Here is a 12,615-nt window from a genome sequence, read left to right as displayed (position 1 = left end):
CTCCTGAATAGGTAGGGTTACAGGTGTGAGCCCCCAGCACCCAGATGATAAACATCTTAAATTTTAACTTTTGACTTTGAATTATTAGTAAAAGTAATTTTCATAAAAATATTTATGAAAACCTAAAATTCCATTCACATGCTAGACAAAGACAAAAAAAACAAAACAAAAAAAACCCCCAAACATCCCAGGTTTGTTTTAGTATGCTAGCTTTCTGACACTTTTCCAGTTTCTGGGGTCATGCTCAGCTCTTAGCCATGGGCCCCTCTTATATCCTACCTCCTGATCTGCTCCACTAGAAACCCACCCATCAAGTTCATAAAACCCACCCACACTCAGCAGCAGTGCAGTTATTTGGAGAGGGGAGCTATATAGGACATGTGCCATCACGTGTAAACAGTTACATTATTTCCTGTTGTGAAGCAAAACATGCTATTAAGAGTTCAAGCATCAAGTTTAACCTCATGGTGATTTAGAAGATTGTCAATAAGAAGGACCAGAGGTAAGAAGGCCTTCAAAACCCTGTATGTTACTTTTTTTTTTTGTCAGTCATGGGGCTTGAACTTAGGGCCTGGGTGTTGTCGGAGAGCTCTTTTTTTTTTTTTTTTTTTTTGGGGTCCGTTCATGGGGCCTGAACTCTGGGCCTGGGTGCTGCCCCTCAGCTCTTCAGCTCAAGGCTAGCGCTCTACCATTTGAGCCACAGCGCCACTTCTGGCTTCTTTTCTTTTTGCTGAGGAATCTGAACCCAGGGCCTCATGCATGCAAGGCAAGCGCTCTACCACTGAGCGCTCTACCACTTCCCACCCCCTCTTGGAGAGCTCTTTAGCACAAGGCTAGTAGTCTACCACTTTTGTCCACAGCTCATCTGGTTTTCTGGTGGTTGATTGGAGATAAGAGTTTCATAGACTTTGCTGCCAGGACTGGCTTTGAACTGTGATCCTCAGATCATAGCCTCCTGAGTAGCTAGGATTACAGATAGACTTGAGCCACTGGTGCCTAGTGAACTTTTTTTTTTTTTTTTTGGCTTTGTCTTTCAAAACTCTAATAGATTTCTACCCAGAATTGACTAGTTAGATAGAAAAGTTATCTATGACATTTTTTAAAAAGTAAAGTTTGTCTTTTTACATTTTATTGGGTCCCTAGGGGAATTCTTCCTGCAGATCCCTTCACTGTCTCCCAGGGGAGTTGTGTGAACTGGCACCAGGGTGTGTCAAGGAGAACTTCATGGCCTGCTCCTGTTGGAGCAGGCCTTCTGTACTTGTGACCTCTTACAACCTCATTACCTTCAAAGAGACCCGATTTCTGAATATGACTTTGGTACCTGGGGCTTCAGCAAAGAGTTTTGGAATGAAAAATCAATGTAGGGGGCAAGGGTGTGTGGGGGGAGATGGGAAGGGATAGGAAGGGGAAACAAAGGAGGAGGCAACAATGCTTGATAAGAAATGTACTCATTAGATAGCCCATGTAATTGTAACTCCTCTGTACAGTATTTTCACAATAAAAAAATTATTGAGGAAAAAAATCAATGTGGAGGTTACTGTTGGCAGTGGAATAAGAATAGAATGGTATCAAAATAGAATTAATTTTCACAGTAGCATATGTGCTTGGGTCCTCCAAAGGAACAGTGTTTTAATTGTTAATGGTTCAATTCTTCTGATAATTATCTTCACAATCATTAGGTATTTTCAATACTGCTGTTTCTTGAACTTGTTTCTTGACTTGTTACAGTAGAAGTAAAGTAGAAGTAGGAGGCATTTGTTTAGTTGTGGTGTGCTTCCTGCCTTCTGTGTTGAGTGACAAGATTGGAATTCTGATTCACTAGACATTTCATATGTGCTGTCTTCTCTTGCTACTTTTCATTGTGAGATTTTTATTCCTCTTACCAAAAAAAAAAAAGTCCTTTATTATCTTCCTAACGGGAGGAAGAAGAAAAAAAAAGGCTGATCAGCATGTTATTATAGATTATTTACATTGTATTCATGGCAGAAACTTTTGTGAGACTTCTGATTCCTTTGGAGATTTGAGGGATCCTAATAATTACTTTGGGAAAGATGGGCTAGATAGTTTAGTGAGATTATTCTAGATCCACTCTTTCTATTAATTCCATTGGCACCTTTGAAGGTTGAGTCTTTGTGAGGGAGGTGGTTTTGGTTCTCTGGAATATAGCACCTAATAGACTGTTGTGTACTATTCCTGTGTCATAGAACTTACTTACTATAAATTGAAAAGGGCATTAATTTTCTTAAAAATGTTGAAAAAGTTTTGCTTGAAGTGGTATGATTACAACCGTTTTGGGTAGTGAGTCTCAAAATTCATAGATAGGAGGGCAGGAAAATATTCTCCAGGGATGTGAAAGGACATTGACAAAACAAAGCAGCTATCTATAGAGTTGAGAATATTACTCAATTTTAAGGATGAGTTTTGGCAATAAGTACATTTACAACACAATGCCCATTCAAGTACAAATTAGCAGCAAGAGCCTGCTACCTGGAGCAGTGAACTGTATGGGTTCTGCTCCCCTTTAGGCCTCTTTTGGCTACTTCACATTGGAGAAGATGCTGATGGGAGGATGGTGGGATCGCTGTGGGGGCATTTGTAGGTACAAGAGAGTGTGTGGTGAGACAGAGAGCTTTTGTTATGACTATTTGAGAGCTACCAAGGTTTCACCCAGTAAGTATATCCTCTGAAGACTGTTTCCCGGTGATACCTGGACCCCTTAAATCTCCTCACCCCAGTGGGCATTACACTCTCAGTACTTTGGCGACACAAACCACATCTAAATCATAATACCCACAAAGCCCAAAGTACTGTCTGACCCATGACATAAACGGTATGCAGGTACCTGGCCTGATTGATAATAAAGTGAATGTCATATGGAGAGTGAAGTAGCCAGCAGCAACTGACAAACTGGTAAAAGATTCCTCAAATCGGACTGGGAATGTGGCCTAGTGGTAGAGTGCTTGCCTAACATGCATGAAGCCTGGGGTTTGATTCCTCAGTACCACATAAACAGAAAACACCAGAAGTGGCACTGTGATTCATGTGGTAGAGTGCTAGCCTGGAGTAAAAGCAGCTCAGGGACAGTGCCCAGGCCCTGAGTTCAAGCCCCAGAACTAGAAAAACAAAAACAAAAAAACAAAACTCAAATCTTGCTTACAGTCCTTAAAAACTGATTTGACATGAAGGAATGTTCAGATTTAAAGTACGCATATGCTATGGTAGGGCTGGGAAGATGGCTCAGTGGTAGAGTGCTTGCCTTTCACACATGAGGCCCTCGGTTTGATTCCACAGCACCACATAAGCAGAAAAAGCTGGAAGTAGCGCTATGGTTCAAGTGGTAGAGCGCTAGCCTTGAGCTGAAATGCTGAGGGACAGTGCCCAGACCCAGAGTTCAGGCCCCATGACCGACCAAAAAAAAAAGAACATATGCTATGATAGCACACATGATAGAGACATTAAAGTCTCTCTCTTTTATAGGCTGTGGTTAGGAGTTTAAGGTCAACTGGCAGAGCATTTATCTAGTGTCCTTGAGGCCCTGAGTTTAAGTCCTCAGCACCACCAAAAAATAAGTAAAATTTACATGTTTAAGAAGGCTCTTCAGAGTACATTAAGGGGAGTTGAAACAGTGAATGAACGAGTCAAAATGAAAACACTAATTTGGTATCCTTCCATGGAAGTTATGTCTTAGTGGCCACAGGAAGTGGCAGGTTGGCACTGGGACTTTTATTTCAATCACTGAGGTTAGATGGGTGGGGTTTGTGTGAGAGTTTTGTCTCTAGATTATTTTAGAAATTTATGTGTGGGAAGCAGAGTTCAGTCTGAACAATAGCAGGGGACTTAACAAAAATTACAGTAGTTTCAAACAATGAAGAACTTAATGAAGCAAAGTATCTGGGGTCAGCACCCACTTGAGACTTTAGGAATAACAGCAGCAGGAAGCTCCTCCAAAAATGCACTGGTGAAATTATAACCAATAGAGGAGAAACCTTGTGACTGGGAGCCCAAGCTCAGAGCATGACACTGCGGTCTCCTGACCCCAGTGGAATGCAGAGATGGGGAATGGTGTGTAAGACAAAGAAAGAGGAAGATGCATTCTTCTCCAGCACTTTCTATTGTAAGACCAGCATTTAGATTTTAATAATGTGGAGAGAAATCTATTCCCAATTCTTGGTGGCTGGTTGGCATACCTGATTGGAATGAGCTCAAATAAAGCCTGGCTATTCTAATAGCAAGGAATATTATAGATCAACTTTTTATATTATATGATACATTATATGATCTACTTTTGGAGACTGATTATAAAAAAAATGAAAGGAGAAATGTGTCACTCATGAGATTAGCTGGTGGTGCTTCATAACCACTACAGAACGTACTTCTGAATGGCCCAGCCAGTAATGTTGTGGATCCTTTACCATTACTCTTTTCAGTGGAGAAGGCCTTGTACCAGGGAAATGGATTTAGTAATGACTATAGGTGGAGGACTTTAGGGTACTCATTATGTACAGTGTTTTTGTTTGGTTTGTGTTTTATATTTTTATTATATGAGTCCCCCCATCTCTCCCAATCCCTTTTATTGTTTTTTTTTTAAATTTCATAGGATATGCATTCAATATTATGACTACATTTTCCTGCTTCTTCATTTGTCTACCTATCTCATATGTACAATCCTTTTGTAAAGTGATTGTTTTATTTTGATAAAACGAAGGTGTCAGAGATTTCAAAACTTTTTTTTTTTTTTTTTTTGGATCCAGTCATGGGGCCTGAACTCTGAGCCTGGGTGCTGTCCCTCAGCTCTTCAGCTCAAGGCTAGCGCTCTACCACTTGAGCCACTGCGCCACTTCCAGCTTTTTTTTTTTTTTTTGCTTATGTGGTGCTGAGGAATCGAACTCAGGACCTCATGCATGCAAGGCAAGTGCTCTACCACTGAGCCACCTTCCCAGCCCTTCAAAACTTTTTTTATTGTTGGTCATGGGACTTGAACTCAGGGCCTGTGTGTTGTCCCTGGGTTCTTTTTGGTCAAGGTTAGCACTCTACCACTCTGAGCCACTGCACCATTCCTGATTTTCTGGTGGTTAAAATGGAGGTAAGAGTCTCACAGTCTTTTCTGCCTGGCCTAGCTTTGAACTGCACTACTCATGTCTCAATATCCCGAGTAGCTAGGATTATAGACATGAGTCACTAGCTCCTGCCTTAAAAACTCTTAATAAGATCAGATAGTTGGAATTAAAATTCAAGTCTTTCAACCAAGCTTATGAATAGCTATGTCTTGTATATGATTATTTATATTGATTTAATTTACAACACCTATCTCGTCTCAGGCAATAACAGTTCAGTTTAAATATAAGGAGAAAAGTAAAATCCCAACACAAAAAAAGTCTGTTGTTATTCTCTAGTGGGAGAGGACATGAGTAGATCTTCTGTGGGTCCTCTAAGAAATTCTGAGAAATTGATCTTTGTTTTACCTGGTTTATGATATGCCATACAATATGGTGTTATTTTGTACCTGATGATTACACTGATAGGGAGAGAGAGACACAGAGATATCTTATGGGTCTTATCTTTAAAATTCTTACAAAGTATCTGGAAGCTGGGGCTGGTGACCTGTAATTCTGGCTATTCAGGAGGCTGAGATCTGAAGCTCAAGCTACCTGCCTAGGTAGGAAAAGTCATGGAAGTCCTATCTCCAATTAATCAGCAAAAGCTGAAAGGGAGCTGTGAATCAAGTAGTAGCCAGCCTTGAGTGAAAAAGCTAAGGGACAGCATCTAGACCCTGAGTTCAAGCCCTAGTAGTAAGGAGGGGTATTTCCTTCTCTTAAACAAAAAAGAAAGAAAGAAAGAAAAAACAGCTGGCTCATGGCTCAATCCCTGTTCAAACCCCAGTATTGCCAAAAACAAAACACAAACCAGTGATTATTAGTAGCCATTCTGAATTTTCTTCTTTAATTTAGGATACTATCAGTGTTTCATGCCTGTATTCCCAGCCTATAATCTACACTGAGGCGGAGGCTTGCCATTGTAAGGCCTGCCTGGGCAATTGAGTGATACTCCATTAAAAAAAATTCTAGGGGAGTGGTGCTGTAGCTCAAGTGATAGAGTGCTTGCCTTGAGCTCAGGGACAGCACCTAGGTCCAGAGTTCAAGCCCCACAACTGGCAAAAAAAAAAAAAAATTCTAGGATTCATTTATGTTCATTTGTATTGTAGCATATCATATCATATATTAATATAGTTGTCCATTCCTTTCTGTAACCAGAATTTCATATTTCATTGAATAGATATTATACATTTATTCCTTCATTCCTATCTGATGGATCTTTGAGTTATTCTTTTTTTAAATGACTTATATTTTGTTAGTGATGCTGCAGTGAGCATTTATACAACGGTGTGTGTGTGTGTGTGTGTGTACCTGTGTGTGTGTGTACCTGTGTGTGTGTGTGTGTACCTGTGTGTGTGTGTGTGTGTGTGTGTGTGTGTGTGTGTGTGTGTGTGAACTTAGGGCCTGCTACTCCCACTTGGCTTTTTCTCATAAGGTTCTACCACTTAAGCCACCAGTCTACTTCTATTTTTTTATTGGTTACTTGAAAGCAAGAGTTTTTCAGATTTTTCTGTCTGGGTGGGTCTTGATCCAGGATCTTCAGATCTCAGCCTGCTGAGTAGCTAGTATTATGGTGTGAGACATGTTGCCTTGCCCAGTTTTTATGTGGATGTTTGTTTTCAGCGAGTTTGAAGATATACGTAGGTGTAGAATTGGTCATGTGGTAACTGTGTTTTAAGTTTCTTACAAACTGATGTGTAAAGTTCCTGTACTCTTACTTCCCACCAGCAATGCCTGAGGACTCCAGTTCTTCCCCATCCTTGCTAACACTTGTTATTGTCTGTTTTGCTTATCAGCAAGTAAATATGGAGGGACAGCTTATTGTAATTTTAATGAAGTTTCTTGATGGGAAATGATATTGAGCTTGTTTTTTTTTTTTTTTTTTTTAAAGAACAGAAACCCTTTTATGCTTTGAGGATATTTAGTTCTGCTAGATTTACAGCTTTTCCTTCTTTTTTTTCGCCTTCAGTTGTATTCCCTGAATGACTATAAACCACCCATTTCTAAAGCGAAAATGACCCAGATTACAAAAGCGGCCATCAAAGCTATTAAGGTGAGTACTGCATGTGACAGCTGGGTTTTCAAAATGCTTCTCTAATATGTAGAAGGTAAATGATTTTTATAGAGCACAGGCTTTACAGTATTCATGCTTGTTCATTGTGGAGAACAACAAAAGCCTGTCATCTATTCTCCTACATAGACACACACAGTGTTTGAAATACTGTTTTCAAGATTTCCACAAATTTGGAAGTAACGATCGTTCCTTACCCAGCTAGGCAGGTCAGAATTCATAGTTTTAACACTGTTGACTTTCCAGAATCTTAAAGAAAAGTTGATAAACACTTTCTAGATAAAAAGTATTCATGTTCTTTTGGCTGATTCTATACATATTTGAACATGGGCCATTATTGGAAATTAATGGGCCTAACTGTGTGTGTAAGGTACTTGAACTGTGAGAAGAGCCAGATTTGGTAGCTCTGATGTGGTAGGTTTTGAGCATATGTTGTCTTGGCATTGCTGAAAATCTCAGGGAGAGGTTGATTCCTTTATGGAAAATGCACATCTGCACAGAAATTTGCCTGAGATTTCCTGGGTAATGTTCAACCATGGATACTTTCCCAAGAAGTTCTTGTCCCCAGATGAAGTCTCCCTGCTTTCATAGGGCTCTTCAAAATGAGGATGAATGAGTGCTTATTTCAATTAATATCTAAGTGGATAGTAACTTATGAGTATTATGAGTGACTACCTACTCTAAATTACAAAGAAGCCATAACCAGAAGCATCAAGTATTTAAATGATCTTTTGACAATAGTGATAAATTTAGCAAATTTATATCCACTAGTTATTACTGGGAGAAATTCAAGACAGTCTGTTGATTGAACAGGTTTTTTTTTTTTTTTAATAGGCAACCCTTACTAGAAACACAGTTAGGGTCTTAGGTGATTATAGTTCAAAATCCTTTTCTTGAAGAAAATCATGGCTACAGCACATTAAGCCAAAGAATTCTTCAAATATGCCATGTTTTCAATGTATCTGATAAGCTAACAGAGAATGAATTTACTCTTAGTACTGTTTATATTAGTCTCCATTATGATTTGATTTGTATGATCACAATCCTGAGACCATATAAACATATAGTATTATTTTTTTCTGTGAATTAATAATGGGGACATTTTATAGAACTGTTAAGCAGAATTTCTTTTTAACAAAAAGACCCAATTAAGTACAGGTTCTAAATTTCCCTTTTTTTCTTTTTCTGGTCGATCAAGGTTCTTGAACTCTGGTCTTGGGCGCTGTCCCTGTGCTCTTCAGCTCAAGGCGAGCACTCTACCACTTGAGCTACAGCCCCACTTCCAGTTTTCTAGTGGTTTATTGGAGATAAGAGTCTCACGGACTTTCCTGCCCTTTCTTGCCTGGGCTGGCTTTGAACCACGATCCTCAGATCTCAGCTTCCTGAGTAGCTAGGATTACAGGCATGAGCCACCGATGCCTGGCTTAAATTTCCCATTTCCTGATGTCATAGTCCTAAGAGAAATTACTTTGCTAAATGAAATCTTTTGAGTTCAGATTTCTGTCAGTTGGGAGTCTAAATCTTGGCTTTCATGATACACTATACTACTTTGATTTATTAATAACTGTCTTGAACGTTTTTAGCTTTGAAAAAACTGAAATGAGCCATAAAATAATTGTGAACTTAGCTCTTTTAAGTGTTGTGTTTGCTTGTCTTGTGATGTTTTCTACAATTAATAGTTTGAGTTCCTTTGGAACTGGTAAAGATAGTGGTTAGCAGGAAGTTCTAATCTACTTTGATTCAAAAACTGCTCTTTTTCCCTCTCTTTCAGTTTTATAAACATGTGGTCCAAAGTGTTGAGAAATTCATTCAGAAAGTGAGTATGTACTTTTTAATACAAGGGCTAAATGCACTATAATGAGGTATTAATGTCTCTGTTCTTTTTAAAGTAAAATACCTTTGTTTAAGTTGTTTTGATAAACTTATTAAAATGATCACTGTTATTTGACCTTTAAGAAATAAAATTAGGGTTGGGAATGTGGCTTAGTGGTAGTTTGCCCAGCATGCATGAAGCCCTGGGTTCAATTCCTTAACACCACATACACAGAAAAAGCTGGAAGTAGTGCTGTGGCTCAGGTTTGGCTCAAGTGGTAGAGTGCTAGCCTTGAGCAAAAGAAACTCAGGAACAGTGCCCAAGCCCTGGGTCCAAGCCCCAGGACTGGCAAAAAACCAAAATGAAACAAAAAATAATTAAAATTATATAGTCACATTTGTACAATTCTGGGTTTTGCTACATTTGCATTGGATTAGTGTAGCATCTGTCCCTTGAAGAAAGTTAGATCAGTGTGATTAATTTTTAATGGAATTGCAAATTTTTTGCTATTTAAGGAAATTCTTTTATCGTCTTTAATGGCTATTTCACATTTTATGTTTTGAAAGCAGCTCTGTCTTTATATAGGCATTGATAAACATACTGCATTCTAGCTGTTTTTTTCTTCTGATTCACTGACTGTAATCCACCAGGGTAAATCTTACATAGGTGGATGGCTCTGTTGTCCTAAGTAGAGCGGATAGAAGGAGATAAAGTCAAGCAGCTGTCTTGTTGCACTTAGGAATGTTTTTGTAACCAATTTCAGGAGACTAGAATATCTTCTTTAAGTTTCGTTAATTCTTAAAGTGAAGGTTAAACATATTATTAAGTCAAACTGTGGAATAAAAATAGTTATCAAAAAATGTTTCAGGGCTAGGAAGTTGGCTCAGTGGTAGCGTGCTTGACTTGCATGCATGAGGCCCTGGGTTCGATTCCTCAGCACCACATAAGCAAAAAGAAAAAAGCCGGAAGTGGCGCTGTGGCTCAAGTGGTAGAGCGCTAGCCTTGAACTGAAGAGCTGAGGGACAGTGCCCAGGCCCATAGCTCAGGCCCGACCAGACTCAAAAAAAAAAAAAAATGTTTCACAGCCAGGTACTGATGGGTCACGCCTATAATCCTAGTTACTCAGGAGGCTGAGATCTGAGGATTGTGGTTCAAAGCCAGCCTGAGCAGGAAAGTCCGTGAAACTTTCTTTTTTTTTTTTTTTTTTTTTGGTCAGTCGTGGGGCCTGAACTCTGGGCTCAAGGAGAGTGCTCTACCACTTGAGCCACAATGCCACTTCCGGTTTTCTAGTGGTTTATTGGAGATAAGATTCTCACGGACTTTCCTGCTCCTTTCCTGGGCGGGCTTGCTTTGAACCATGATCCTTAGATTTCAGCCTCCTGAGTAGCTAGGATTATAGGCATGAGCCACCAGCACCCCTGGCCTCTGTGAAAATCTTAACTCCAATAAACCACCAGAAAACTGGAAGTGGCACTGTGGCTCAAGTGGTAGAGAGCTTGCCTTGAGCTGAAGAGCTGAAGGACAGTGCCCAGGCCCAGAGTTCAAGCCCCACGACCAACAACAAAAAAATGTTTCACTGCTCTAAAACTTAAAATTTCTTTCTTTCTTTCTTTTTTTTTGTAATGGGTCTTGAACTCTGGGCGTGGACACTGTCCCTCAGACATGAACCACTGGTTCCTGGCAGAAGTACTTTTAGTAAGTTATTTAGGACCTTGGAAGACCTAGGGAGAGATAATTGTATATATAATCTGCACAAGCAGGTTTCTGTCTCAGGAAAATTTTAATTGCTTCTTTACCCTATTTAAACCAAAGATTAAACAATGGACCTGTGCAATGGTTAAATTAAGTTGTATATGTAATTGCAGATTTACTTGTAATTGACACTCAGTGAAGCGTAGATCATAACAGGAGGTTGCATGGAACCTCTGCCCCATTTCAGCTTACACAGGCTGAACCAGTCTAGTCTGAAAATCCAAACTCCTGAATTCCACTGGTACAACAGAATTGGAAAATTACACCTTCGATTGTATGCACATACGCTGAAAAATCCCAAAATACAAAAAAGTCCAATGTCCACAAGATTTCTGCTCCTAGTCTTTTCGAATAATAGATGTGTGTATAACTAGTTCAGTATTATTATATTAATATAGGCAGTCACTTTCTTGACATAACATCATTTTTTAATAGCTTAGCATAGACTCAATTGTATCTGTAGTTCTGTGCAGCCTGACTGAATCTGCACTCATGTAACTACTGGGTAACCAAAACCTCACCACCAGATCTCTGTTTCCTTGTATCAAGCTTCACTCAGCTCTTCTGTCATCCTTGCTATTTGGCAGTCACTAATCTACTATTCATTGTATAAGTGAAATCATAGGATATATCTTTTTTGGGGGGGGTTGGTTGTGGGGCCTGAACTCGGCCTGAGTGCTGTCCCTCAGCTATTCAGCTCAAGACTAGCACTCTACCACTTGAGCCACAGCGCCATTCCAGCTTTTTCTGCTTATGTGGTGCTGAGGAATCGAACCCAGGGCCTCATGCATGCAAGGCAAGCACTATCTACCACTGAGCCACCTTCCCAGCCCCGTATGTATCCTTTTGAGGTGGTCATGTTGTGCTTTAGCACAGTTCCCTTGCCATCTAGCCAAACACTTGCATATATCAAGTGGTTGCTCTCATTTTTGAGTAGTATCATATTGTATGGATGGATGTAGCACAATGAAAAGCCTTCACTTATTGAAGGTCACTTGCTCTTTCCAGCTTTTGGCTGTTATGAATGATTCTGCTAGGAACTTTCATTCATGTTTTGAGATGAACATATGTTTTCCTTTTTCTGGGATAATAAATTATGTTTTAGTTTCATATTTTAGAGTAAGTGTATTCTGTATTCCTTTCACACATCATAACCAAATTATGCAAGTCGGAGAGAAGTGTGTCTGCTGTTAGACAGTGTATTATCTGTGATTCTTTGTGTTATGAAGAATTAACAATAAAGATGATGTCCTCTAGGCAAGAGAAAAACTACTTGAACAAATACTTCAGCCATTAGTTTTTGTCATAATGAGTTTGGCCAAAAAACAAAAAAAATGTATAGTCTCTGATTGTATTTTACCTTTATGAAACACATGAGCAAAGACCCAGACCACAAACAGATACTAGGACATTTTCAAGACCACCCTGTACTAACATTAGCTATCAACTTTTTCCCCCCTGGTCTTGGAGCTTGAACTCAGGTCCTAGGTTCTCTCCCTGAGCCTCTCTGTTCAAGGCTAGCGCTCTACCACTTGAGCCACACCACCGCTTCTGGCCTTTTCTGTTTATTGGTACTGAGGAGTTGAACCCAGGGCTTCATGCATGCTAGTCAGGCACTCTACCACTAAGCCACATTCCCAGCCTCTTAATTATCTTGAGTCATCAAGAATAAATTGTATTTGGAATCTGATACCTCTGGACTTGCTGGCTTTGTATCACCTATATCTAACCATGCTAGTTTGAAATGCAGAAGTGAAATCTTTCACTCCATTGTTAAAATACGTAGAGTTTAGCCAACTGTGAGATCTGCCTTTTTGAATGAGTATTGCAAATAAATCTGTCCAGTAAATTAAGAATACAATTGAATATTGTCATTCAGTACTGTT

At 39.5% G+C, this 12,615-nt stretch overlaps 1 protein-coding gene across 2 annotated transcripts in view; it reads left to right on the top strand.

The window, feature by feature from the left end:
• Positions 1 to 12,615, top strand: part of Scaf8 (SR-related CTD associated factor 8) — a 76,939-nt gene that overhangs the window by 24,412 nt on the left and 39,912 nt on the right. For both annotated transcript variants that reach the window (XM_070010676.1, XM_070010677.1), the window contains 2 exons: positions 7,063 to 7,146; positions 8,936 to 8,980. In XM_070010676.1, the coding sequence (XP_069866777.1) occupies positions 7,063 to 7,146; positions 8,936 to 8,980 (129 nt within the window). The remainder of the gene's footprint in view (positions 1 to 7,062; positions 7,147 to 8,935; positions 8,981 to 12,615) is intronic.

Source organism: Dipodomys merriami, unplaced genomic scaffold, assembly GCF_024711535.1.
Source record: "Dipodomys merriami isolate MVZ:Mamm:240054 unplaced genomic scaffold, mDipMer1.0.p SCAF_8, whole genome shotgun sequence".
NCBI classification, from domain to species: domain Eukaryota; kingdom Metazoa; phylum Chordata; class Mammalia; order Rodentia; family Heteromyidae; genus Dipodomys; species Dipodomys merriami.
This window is presented reverse-complemented; position numbering and strand designations above follow the sequence as displayed.